The sequence below is a fragment of the Canis aureus genome, chromosome 31 (assembly GCF_053574225.1).
Source record: "Canis aureus isolate CA01 chromosome 31, VMU_Caureus_v.1.0, whole genome shotgun sequence".
Lineage (NCBI taxonomy): Eukaryota > Metazoa > Chordata > Mammalia > Carnivora > Canidae > Canis > Canis aureus.
The window spans coordinates 41,615,895-41,628,629 of record NC_135641.1 but is presented as its reverse complement, the minus strand read 5'-3'; the positions used below and the strand labels follow the sequence as shown (position 1 = coordinate 41,628,629).

The 12,735-nt window shown below is 32.5% G+C and overlaps 1 protein-coding gene and 1 pseudogene across 8 annotated transcripts in view; one reads left to right on the top strand and one right to left on the bottom strand.

Annotated features, from left to right (window-relative positions):
• Positions 1 to 718: 718 nt before the first annotated feature.
• ECT2 (epithelial cell transforming 2) overlaps positions 719 to 12,735 on the bottom strand; it is a 62,639-nt gene continuing 50,622 nt past the window's right edge. For 5 of the 8 annotated variants that reach the window (XM_077880360.1, XM_077880353.1, XM_077880356.1 and 2 more), the window contains 4 exons: positions 6,304 to 6,411; positions 5,094 to 5,240; positions 3,183 to 3,450; positions 719 to 2,056 (listed from right to left, as the gene is read on the bottom strand). In XM_077880360.1, coding sequence (XP_077736486.1) covers positions 3,184 to 3,450; positions 5,094 to 5,240; positions 6,304 to 6,411 — 522 coding nt within the window. In that variant the 3' untranslated portion in view covers positions 719 to 2,056; position 3,183. The remainder of the gene's footprint in view (positions 2,057 to 3,182; positions 3,451 to 5,093; positions 5,241 to 6,303; positions 6,412 to 12,735) is intronic. The other 3 variants (XM_077880357.1, XM_077880358.1, XM_077880359.1) reach the window with 1 other exon arrangement.
• LOC144302157 (phosphatidylinositol N-acetylglucosaminyltransferase subunit P pseudogene) lies at positions 11,627 to 12,020 on the top strand (annotated as a pseudogene).

Below are 12,735 nucleotides of genomic sequence, written 5' to 3'. Positions count from 1 at the left end.
TGGAAACACCATACTTTTGGAGGAAACCAAAGCTCCATCTCCAATAAAATGATAAAAGCTGTGTAATTTCTGCCAGAAAAATGCATACATGCACTAAACACAAATTTTTTTATAAACTATCATAAGATTCACTGCCTCCATTCTACAAAATAGATTCCAGATTAAAAGCTACTGTCCTTGGGGCGACTGGGTGGCTCAGTCTATTAAGCATCTGATCTTGGCTCAGGTCATGATCTCAGGGTCCTGAGAATCAAGAACCACATCCACCTCCCTGCTCAGTGGGGAGGGAGTCTGTTTCTGCCTGCCTCTCTAATAAATAAATAAAATTGTTAAAAAAAAAAGTCCTACAATAAAGCTCAGTATACATAATGCTCAAAAATATTAATGGAGAAATGAATAAAATAAATACTCAAGCAAATATATGAAAGAAGTTGAAGAAGCATTCATACTGACCTATAAAAATTTGTGTAAAGGAATTGATTAAAACACGAAACAGGGGTGCCTGGGTGGCTCAGATGGTTGAGCATCCAACTCTTGATTTGAGCTCAAGTCATGATCTCAGGGTCAAGGGATTAAGCCACACAGCAGGCTCTATGCTCAGCAGGGAGTAGTAGCTTAAGACTCTCTCTCCCTCTGCCTCTCTCCCTGCTGTCCCTCTCTCTCTCTCTAAAATAAGTAATTCTTTACAAAACAACAAAAAACATGAAACAAAATATACTTGAGTTTTAAGTATTTATTTACAAAGTTCTTACTAATACAACTGCTTTTAAAATATATAAAGAGTGATTTACTATTTAAAAATGGCAAATATGTGGCATAGAAAAAATCTAGTCAACTATTAAAGCAGATGACTGAAAATTGTTAAATGACAAAAGTTTGCATATCCTCCTACACAGATAGGAAATAAAAATGCATTTATTCATAGGAACTTGATTATTTTGGATCACTGACTATAAAAAAAAAAACTATTGGGAAAATTAACATCAGGGTTTGAAAGATATTTTACAACAGCAAATAAATGTATTTCAATTTTACACTTAATTATGAGACCAAAATAAAAGGTAGACCATACACATATCTACATATCTTATAGCAGATTAGTAAAACTGATGCCAATTTTAGAATTATCTCATAGAGTATATAATAGTCCATACCACAATTCCCCCATGGTCTTACCCTTCAAAATAAAATTCCTCACACTATCAAACTAAATGAAGATTTGCTAGTGGCTAAAATCACTCAAAATATATGGACCCTGAAAAAGTTACAAGTATATACTAATACCATGTTTGCCAAAATATACATTATTTTTTAAACTCTCTGTTCTTATCTCAATTTGCAAAAGTATTTTAAAACCATCTCCTTTAATTATTATTCTTGTTAATAAGGGCAAATCTTTTAAAACCCACACTCTACATTTTGAAAACATTAGAGAATAAAATAAACTGCAACAGAACAGTTAAATAACTACTTCAAACAGCACATTTGAAACAAGTCCCCACTATTAACCAGAAATCTGTGCAGGTGTTTTATCTAGTAAGTTCTGTATTATCACTTAATTTCTTCACAAATTGAGATACACAAATAGGAATTTCCAAAAATTCATTCATGGACACTATACACAGAGAGTCACAGCAGTATTTGGTACTCACCAATATAATTTATTTACTATTATCAAGTTGCAAGGCTACTAATATGAATAACTTAAATTATTGGTCTTAGAATGAAGGATTCGAGTGAAGAGAAAAATTACATCAAAATCAATATAATTTTTACATGAATTAACTCAAAAATATGTAAGAGGTTAACCTTACTCATTCAAGAAGAAAATCAAATGACAGTTTTAGTGTTATCTATATTCTTTCCAGCTTTCACCAAGTGCTAATGACAAGTACCATTTAAGTCAGTTTCTTATTTGAACATGAAGTGTTTATAAGTTGCTTTAAATTAAGACTTTTTTAAAGCTTCATATCAAATGAGTTGTAGATCTGCTTAAAGTATGACTTCTTCTTTCAAAGAAGGAAGGTAGGCTGATAAGGGAGGGAGATGGGATACCCTGTAAAGACAAGACAAATATTTTTATATTTAAATTTTTTCTTAAAAAAAAAGAATAACATTTTAGCATCATGCAGATTATTTTTACAACCTAATGTAACAATTTTAAAACATCTGAGAATTCTAAACTCTTTAAATAAATGAATTTAAATTAGGGGATGGGAAAAAAACACAAAAGTATTTTAGCATTCTGAAAAACAAAAAGAAATGCACAGACTGGTTAATTATATATTAAGTCAACTGGGATACTGGCTTACTGGTAATAGGGTATTTCTGTGTGATATTAAAGACTGTTTCAGGTTCTTTAAAAAAATTATAAATTAGTAAGTTTTTGTGGTAAAAAGACAAGCCCTAGTAGTTTCTTCTTAATCATAAAGCAAAATTAAGAGGAGTGAAATTACTTCATGAAAAATTGTTCTCTAAAATTAAAGGTCATATATTCCTAGAGAGTTTTTGTACTATGTGTGCAATTCATACATAGGTGTAGGTGTATAATTTTGCTCCATGTAAAAACAGCAAAATATAGCACTTCTGAAGATTATTAAGTTACTAAGCTATCTATATTTGTTTCAGAGGTCAAAGTTAAATATCATCAGAATTTTCAATAATAATAAAGAAACATGCGCAAGAACACCAAAAATTGAAGAGTGGGTGTAAATCAAGATGAATTATAAAGAAAGCTATTATTGCTTTAACATATATGAATGTCTAACTGTAAGTAAACCTAGAGCCAACCAAGTAGCTGATTGTAAGTTCTCATCAACAATGTAGTAAAATGTAGTATTTATTTAAAGAGCTACGTTGGTAAAGTATTACCATTTAAGTGATAACAAAGATGATTTAAGAAGATAGTATAAAAGCTTAAAGTTTCTTCAAGCGAAGCATTTATGATTTGCCATATTAAAAAGCATGAATTTTATATAAATGCCATAAATCTAAGATTAAGAATCAGATTTGGAATAAAAATCTACTTTACATCAAAATTATTACTATTCCTTAAAATGCTCACTTTCATAAATAGGAAAATTTCTAATTTCTAAATCCCCACCCACTTAATAATGATTCAGTGAAGAAAGTATACTTTCTTCTTTTCACAAATACAAATTTCAAATAGCTAATAAGCTCACATTAAACTTCACGAGGCTTGTTTCCATTACTGGTTGGCATATCTCCTAATTCTTCACAAATATCAAAGATGACTTGGATAGGACTTTTTTTGAAATTTGAAAAATCAATAGTTCCTTTTAGTATCTCTGAAAAACTAGCTCGTGAGGCAGAATGACGGATAGATCGAAACCAGGAGTTTTGAGAGCGCCCACCAGTAGAGTTTGAGCGCTGTACATAAACATGCTTAGTAAATCCAATTATATTGCTTGTGGAAACAGAATGGACAATCTGTTAGAACAGAAATAAGCAATTGAGAAGAGGACATCAATGTTTTAAAGATATTTTACATACTTATTTATGTTATCTACAAAGAAGTGACAAAAGCTACAAATAATTTTCTAAAAATTTTCTGTGAATTCCAATTACATCCATTTGAAAAGCAATGTTTATAAGAGTTACGTAGGTATGTAGATGCGGGACATAAACAAGGGACAGGACTTTGGCCTTACTGTATTGTCTATTATCTATTAACTCATTTTCATTTATCAAATTTCTTTGCATATATCTATATTGTCAAGCACAACTTCCCTTCCACTGGAAGGTTAATCTTCCTCCAAAATTTGTATAAACATACTCATACATTTAACTGTAAGTGTTTAAGACTTAGACCTAACTAGCTTTTAAAAAAATAAGAGTTACTAGATGAGGTGCGTTAACACCTCATCTATAAATTTCATATAAAAAAAGGTAACCATTCATAAAATGCTAAACCACTTATTATATTCCAAGAACTGTTCAAAGTCCTTTGCGTATATTAACGTAATTAATCTTTACAACTACTACTTTAAATTCATCTTACTGATAGAGAAATTGAAACAGAGATTTTAATAACTTGCCAAAAGTCATACAGCTACCAAACAGCAGAGCCAGGATTTGAACATGTGAGTTTCAGAGTTCATGCTCTTAACCACTATTCAAATTGCTTCTCATTAGATAATCACATTGTGTATGTATGTGTGTTTAGTCCTTATTGTAACACTACAGGGTTAAGTACTATTAGCCTCTTTTTTTCTCAGCTGCAAAAATGAGGATAAGAGAAGAAGAAACTTGCTGAAGGACACACAACTACGAAGTGTCAATCACATGCTTTTCTTAACCTTAGTAGGTTAGATCAATAACGTTGCAAAGAACAGATACATCATTCACATACTTAGTGGCAGTAATAAATGTTAGAAATGTTCCTGATATTAATTGTCTAATAATTCTGACACCACTAGGAATTTGAGTTATTCAGGAAAAATTTAAGAATATACACATATAAATTTAGAATCCACATCATTCTTTGGCTTCAGAGGTTTATTCTACTCATCATAAAAATAGTAAAAAAAAATACTCATCAACAAAATAGTATATATTTTTTTTCTGCTATATTATTGGAGCCAATCCCTATAAACAGAACCATCATTGTTTACATTATTAAAGTGATGAGCCTAATTGAAATTTTCTTTTCTTTTCAAGATTTTATTTATTTATTCATGAGAGACACAGAGAGAGAGAGGCAGAGGCACAGGCAGAGGGAGAGGCAGGCTCCAAGCAGGGAGCCTGATGTAGGACTCGATCCTGGGTCTCCAGGATCACACCCTGGGCTGAAGGTGGCGCTAAACTGCTGGGCCACCAGGGCTGCCCAAATGTTTCTTTTCTTAGAGATTTTTGAATGTACCTCAATCCCAATAAAATTTCATATCAAACTATATACCAAGTATGTCTCTAGTTCATTAAGTTAAGTTTTTCTGTTACCTTTACCCAAGAGACTAAAAAAAAAAAAAAAAAAAAAAGACATTAAGACTTCCATTTTGAAAAAGTTAGCAAATTCCATACCAACTCCGTAAATGCGAATAAGTCATTTAGGCCATTAGACCAAAGTCACTTACTGCTAATGATGATGTGCTAGATAGACGACTCATTACATGCTTGTCATTGCTAGAAGGACTTCTTCCCTCCACTGAGCTTTGGGATGTCATAAGGGCCCTTCGCAGAGCTCTTTTTGGAGTTTTGGAGAAAGAGAACGCTCTTGTAACCTAGAGTTAAAAAGAGTTACAATTAATTAAGCCTAGATAAATCTAACATAACTGATAAGAACATAAAGCCAAATATACATGAAGTTTTTCTACAAATAATATATGGCAGAATTGGAATTTCTTTGGACAAAACAGTAAGAAGATGTAGTAGCACACTGTAGACTATTCCATCTTGCAATCATCAAGCACTACAGCCAAATGTGAGGAAGAAAGTAGGAAGAAAAACCTGGCCTGGGAGATCAGAAACCTGGGTTTTTATCTGATTCTGCTAAAATTTAGTCGTGAAATCTTTAATCCAAAGCCACTTGAACCTCAATTTATTTATTAAAAAAGAGAAAGAGTTCATTTGAATCATTATTTAACATGCTTATCTGGTATAATAATATACATTAAATGCTGGGAGATACAAAGATGATTAAATAATAAAGTAGATGGCCTCTCTTCAAAAGCAAAAAGAACAAAAAATGCTCAAAATATTATAATTCTAGTTCTACCTTTAAAAAGTCCCATTACATGGGGCACCTGGATGGTTCAGTCAGTTATAAGCTTCTGACTCTTAATTTCGGCTCAGGTCATGATCTCAGGGTGGTGAATTCAAGATCCACACTGGACTCCACACCCAGCACAGAGCCCATTTGAAATAAACAGCCCCATTACCAACATTCTTACATAGTCCTCAACTCTGACAAGGTAAAAAGGGAAGTGGTCTTCATCATCAGGAGACTGAAATGTACTTAAGGTCAGGAGTAGACCCCAGGCAATATTTAAGATGGATGTATATGTATCTACATCTAAACCAGCACCAGGACATTCTAGTGAAGCATGGGGCATAGAAGTAGCACTATAACAAGAATGGGGGGGATAACAAGTTGTTATAATTACTGCACTAAAGAATTTGCTGAACTAAAACTATTAGCTCTATGGGCCCTTTTAGAACCAAGAAAATAGCTCAAATAGCTCTGTTATACAGACCATCCTTATACTGGGGTTTATGGCAGTATTATTTTCAAATAATCTGAAAAATACATTTTGCTGGTATGTTAAATAATAAGCTAAGACTCACCTTTTTTGAAGTCTTTTTTATTGCTCTAGATGCTCTACTCAATGTACTATCCATATCTTTAGTATTTACTTCAAAGGATTCTGGATCAGCACTGTATATAAGATTCTCCTGTCAAAAAACAAAACAAAACAAAACAAAACAAAACACTTTTATATTATTTTAAAATAAGTAAAGCAAAATAAAAATACACAACTGTTTCTAAAATCAAAGCTTTAAGCACATGGGAGTATGTACAAATGAAACAACTTAGGTTTTTTTATATGCTTGGCATAATTTCAACTTTGAAATGTACTAATTTAAGGGCAGTAAAAAATTAGCATTCACTAAATGCAAAAATCATTACAAGGACTATGGACACCAAAGCAAGTGAAAAAAAAAAAAAAAAAAAAAAAACTCAATATAAAATATTTTTAACAACCCTAAAACCAACAAGTTGGAAATCAGTGGACATAATGCTTTAAGTATTAAGTCCACTACAAAACCACATCAGAAACAAAATTTCCTTGAGATAATCTCAAATTAAAACTTAAGACTTTTTCCTTTGTTCCTCAACTAAAATCTGATGGATTCTAAATTGGAGGTTCTGAATCTGTGATCAAGATCTCCTAGAAGTGGCAATGGATAGAAATAAGGAGGTATGCAACTTTCCTGAAATCACGTGCAAATCTCTGTGCGTGCAGAAATGCAAAGGACATTTTTCTAAGGAGTGGGCTCAACGCTTATGTTACATTCTAAAAGGAGTCAAAAATTTCATATAGGCCAAGAGCCACTAATGAAAATTAACCTTAAATGAGACAACTAATCTCCAAATAATCCAAAATATAATTATATAATTTGCTCAAATTATATTTGGGTTGGGCTTTTCGAAAAAAGGAGGTGAGATAAAATGTTTTTTGCATACTCCTATAACCAATTTACACTTTAAATTTGTAGATCTAGGTCATGAATCACCAAGTTCCTCCACTAGTCTAGCACTATTAAGACTATCTTCCACCACTGCCATTCTGTGGCTAGAGAGAATTTTATACAACCTTGTGGATATTGGTTTTTCTAAAAATATTCTCATATGCAAAATGTAGAATATATCTGGTATACTTAACCCACAGGAGTCATAAAACAAGATAACTAATGCACAGTAGTCCTTTGAAATAAAATGTTAAACGCCCTTATAAACAAATAGTCTTAAATATTATACTCTACAATTATAAATGGTTGCTTTGGCTCTTCAGCACTGACATCACATAGACAGGCTTGGTTTTGCCAAAGCTTCTTAAAACAAGCAAATCCGTCATGTCTGCGCTAGACCTTGTCTTTCCACCTCATCCATTTGCTAAAAATGACTCAGTTGCTTACTAATCCCAATCAGATAATAGTACTTAAAATCATCAGTAACTTTTTAAAATGTTATAATTTTTTTCCTGAGTCAAAAAAAAAAAAAAATCACTTCCATTATAGAAAATTTGGAAGAAGAAAAAAAAAAAAAAAAAGAAAATTTGGAAGAAAAATTTAAAAATAAAATAAAATTACCCACAAGTGTTCTATTTACTATTTACATTTAAACATACTTCCTACACATATTTTTATATGCATAATTCTTTTATTTTAACAAAATTAGAATGGTTCTATTCAGTTTTATATCTTGTATTTTTCAATTAGCTGTGTATTATGGCTCTTTTCCATATCACTTGAAGGAATTCCTCTATCAAGGAATGATAAATGTCTCTTCTGATTATATGAGAATTAATGTTATCATTTCATTATTTTTTAACACAAAGTGCCTCTATTTCCTTTTTGTTAAGAAGTAAATATAACATCAAAAAAATACTTAAGAATGAACAAAGAGATGAAAGACATATACTGTAAACTACAACATGTCATTGCTGAAAGGAATTAAAAAAGGGAGGAATAAGTGGAAAAACACCCTGTCCTCATGAATTGAAAGATTTAACATTAACATGTCAATACTACACAAAGCAATCTACAGATTCAATGAAATCCTTATCAAAATCCCAATGATTTTTTTGCAAAGAAAAAAAATTCATTCCAAAATTCATATGAAATCACAAGGGAGCCCAAATAGCCAAGACAATCCTGGAAAAAAAGTACAAAGTTGGAAGTCTCAAACCTCTTGGTTTGTTTGTTTGTTTATTTATTTATTTATTTTTAAGCCTCTTGGTTTAAAAACCTACTACACTAAGGGGTGCCTGGGTGGCTCAGGTGGTTGAGCATCTGACTCTTGATTTCTGCTCAGGTCACGATCTTGAGTCATGGGACTGAGGCCCACATTGGGGTCATGGGATTGAGCCCTACGTTGGGCTCCTCACTCAGCGGGAGTCTGCTGGAGAAGGTCTCTCTCCCTCCCCCTCTACCTCTGCCCCTCCCCTCATCCTCCCACTTTTTCTAAAATAAATAAATCTTAAAACAAAAAACAGAAAAAAAAAACAACTTACCTACTACTATAATCAAAATGGTACTATACTGACATAAGATATAGAATATGAAACATAATAGAGAGCTCAGAAATAAACTCCCCTATAATGTGGTCAAATGATTTGACAAGGGCATCAAGACTATTCAATAGAAAAAGGACAGTCTTTCCAACAAATGGTCCTGGAAAAACTAGATATCTACAGGCAAAAGAATAAAGTTGGATCCTTACCTTATACCACATACAAAAATTGATCAAAATGGATCAAAGCTCTAAATAAAAGAGCTAAAACTATAAAACTCTTAGAAGACAAAAGCTTCAAGACACTGGATTTAACAGTGCTATCTCTGATATACCACAGAGGCAGAGGCAACACAAGAAAAACAGAAAAGTTAGATTTCATAAAAACTGGTAAATGTACAAAAGACACTACAAATAGAGTAGATGGAATCTACAGAATGGGAGAAAAATGTAAATCATATATCTGATATATATGAGAAGAGATTAATATCCAGAACATATAGAGAATGCCTAAAACTCAACATCAAAAAACCAACCAACCGATTCAACATTCACCACTTACACCTACATCTTCTTACAGGTTTTTGAAATGGTTTCACTTTTAATTTTTGAAATCTACCTATAAGCTTATGTGGATATAAGGTTAGGATATACATCTAATTTTCCGTAAGTATAGCACCATATGTTAACAATCCTATTAAATTGTTAAAGTACTACATTTATCGTATAATAGAGTCTTATTTCAAGGACTTTTATCCTTTCCATTGAGTAGTGTTCTCATCATTGTAACTTTCAAAATACAATGTAATAGCTCATAAAAGGAGTACTAATCTTTACTTTTTTATTGTTGCTTTTTCTTTAAAAATTATCTTTGGAATCCTTCTGTCAAAATCCAGAAATTTACTGAAGGATTTTATAAGAATTATAATGAGTTGACTTCGTTACGCTAGTCAGCATTTTCATTCAGGAGCGTCACAGATTTCTCTGTGAAGTATTATACAGTTTTCTTAAAATAGAAAACTCTCATTTATTTCTTACAAGACTATTCCTAGATATATACTAAAATTTCCTAAATTTATACCACGTTTTATTGGAAAGAGGGGTCTTTGTTCCTCATGCTTTCTAGTTGGTTACTGCCAGCATAGAGAAAAACTATTGAGGGGCACCTGGGTGGCGCAGTGGGTTACGACTCCAACTCTTGGTTTTGGCTCAGGTCCTGATCTCAAGGTTGTTAAATCAGCCCCGTGCTGGCTCAGCAGGCAGTCTGCTTAGGACTCTCTCTCCCTCTGCCTATATCCCCCCTCCCTGCCCCACCCCACACTCTTTTCTACTTTCTCTCTCTAAAATAAGTAAGTCTTTAAAAAAGTCTATTGATATGTATTTATTTTTTTATTTGGCTAAACTAAACTGTTACAAGTTCTAATATTTTTTTCAATTGGTTCTTGTTAGTTATCTAGACAATCACTGGCAAAGTAACAGAAGAGTTAACATCTCTCGACAATCTGTGAGAAACAAAGCAGTCAAGACTGTGATTCAAGCTCTGCCTATCCCTGAGTCTCCATCATCCCCATTCACATACCCCTCCAAGGTTCTGCATTAAGATTTCCAACATTTTATAGCAAAGGGATCACATTTCCTACATTGCTGTACATATGATGCCATAAACTAAGCACAGCTGTAACTTTAGTTTTATGAATTTGATTTTCTTCTCATTTCATTTTCAATTTTAGTTTCATTTGATTTCACTTCAAACTGGCTTTCATTTAATCAACACATATATATTAAAAACTTACTTGATAGAAGTTTTTTATACTCCTACAGAAGCAAATTCAGAAAAAGGATGTTTTGACACAAATATCTTTTTCTTCATGTTTTGTTTTCAAAATACAAATAATTCATCAATGTTCATTCTAAATTGATCAACCCAAGAGATTTTTTAAAAACTAAACACTGAAGGGGCACCTGGGTGGTGCAGTTGGTTAAGCATCAGACTCTTGGTTTTAGCTCAGGTCATGATCTCTCAAAAAAAAAAAAGTAAATCTTAAAAACATCTCACGAATAGAATTATAGAGAGGAATTTACCTAGGAATACATCTAATAAGAAATGGATATATCTACATTTTTTTTGCTGGAAAGACAGATGAAAATATCAAAAATTGCACTGCTGAAAAAAAGACTAGTGGGGCAGGTATGTATATTTTACTGCAGGATACTTTTCTCTATTTGATTTTTTAATGTGCAAATATTATTTTTATTTTTCAATTTAGAGAGTAAAACTCATAAAATGAATATAAAACTAAATCCTTAAGCAGTTGCTAATAAAGAAAAGAGATTCTCAGTCTTTCTATTGCTATCTTAACTATTATTAAGCATATAATAACCTATGAACTGAAAAGAGAGCAGATGGCTTCCTGTTTTCTCTCAATGAACAAATAAATTACTTCTAATTTGATTAGGGTAGATAGATATGAAGTCTTTTACATTTCTAGAAGCCCTGAGTTCAGGATGACTGGAAAGGTAAGCATGTAGGTAGTTCTAGTGGCTGAGATGACAATATAGCTGTTTGCTAAGATGTAAAGATGAAGTACTTCCTTTAGTTCTCTCTATATAGGGGAAGGTAAGTAGGGCAAATCACAGACAAAAATGTAAAGTTGGGGAAACTTAGCTTCATTATTCCAAGGTTTTTTTCTATTAGTCTTTTTGTTTTACCAGCAGTTCCCATTCTCTCTTCCAAATAGTGAAAAACCTTACTCTGGGGGCACTGTCGTGACCTGGCCTTCCCCACAGTTCTTCCTCTCTTGCCCCTGTCAAGCTTCCCAGACAGGCACTTCCATAAGGGACTGTGTGCTAAGGCTGTCTAAAGCCACAGGGAAAATGCTGGGAAATTCACCATTACCACTGCCAGAAAGAGCGATTTATGGCTTTGTTCTTTTCTTAAGCTCCCAATTTGGCTTCATACTGTATCTTGTGGGGGCTTTTATTCCTAAATCTTGACTAAACTCCTTAGGCTTAATCTACTGGTCTCAAAAATATTAGGCAGTTGTACTACCTGTGTACCTTCTCATTACTATAGTAATCAGTTATGAATAAATCTGATTGAGTACCTCTCCACTCAACTCCATTCATACATTCACAGACAACTCTGCTAAAAATCAACAGCAGAAGAAATACCAAGACACCAGCCCAACCTTAAGAGATAGTTCCTGTTGGTGAAGTCAACTAAATATTCTTTCTTGCAGCCAAAGAACTTTATGTCAAAACTGTATAAAGACTAACAAGCATTTAAAGTTTTTGACGTAATAATTTTGACCATAATTATTTTGACCATCTCTTATTAATACCCAATATTGAAATGCAAAAAAAGTTGAACTTGTCTTAGATTAAGTTCCATTAATATTATAAATGTTCTCAAACATTAGTTATTAACTAAAAAAAAAAAAAAAAAGAATAAAATACTGCATTACCATATACCAGACTGTTTAAAAAACAAGTATCACTAAAGGCAAGACATCCCTTCAAAAAAAAAAAACAAAAACAAAAACAAAAACCCTACTCTATTCCTCTAAATTTCCAAAATAAAAGCAAAATTTATACCATAAATAAAAGACATTTTTAATAACATACTAATATAATCCTAAAACTATTTCATGATTTACTCAACATATCTCAAGCATCAACGGCTAGAAAGAGAAGCTCTTCAATGAGCCCCAAATCCACAAATACCTAAGACTAGATCTAAAGACAGATCTGCAGAGTTTAAGATTAGAAAGTAGTAATCAATTTCTCCCACTGAGTGAAATATTAATTCCAGGAGAAACTGAATCTTAGCTACAGATTTCAGAGACCTACTCATCGGTGTTAATTCAAAAGAAATTTTCCACCATTTCTGACATCTTAAGCTAATGAGATCCTTTTTCATGTGAGTTATCAGACCCTTTTTCCCTAAGCTCTCTTCTCCCACTAGTCCTCAAACACAGAAAAAA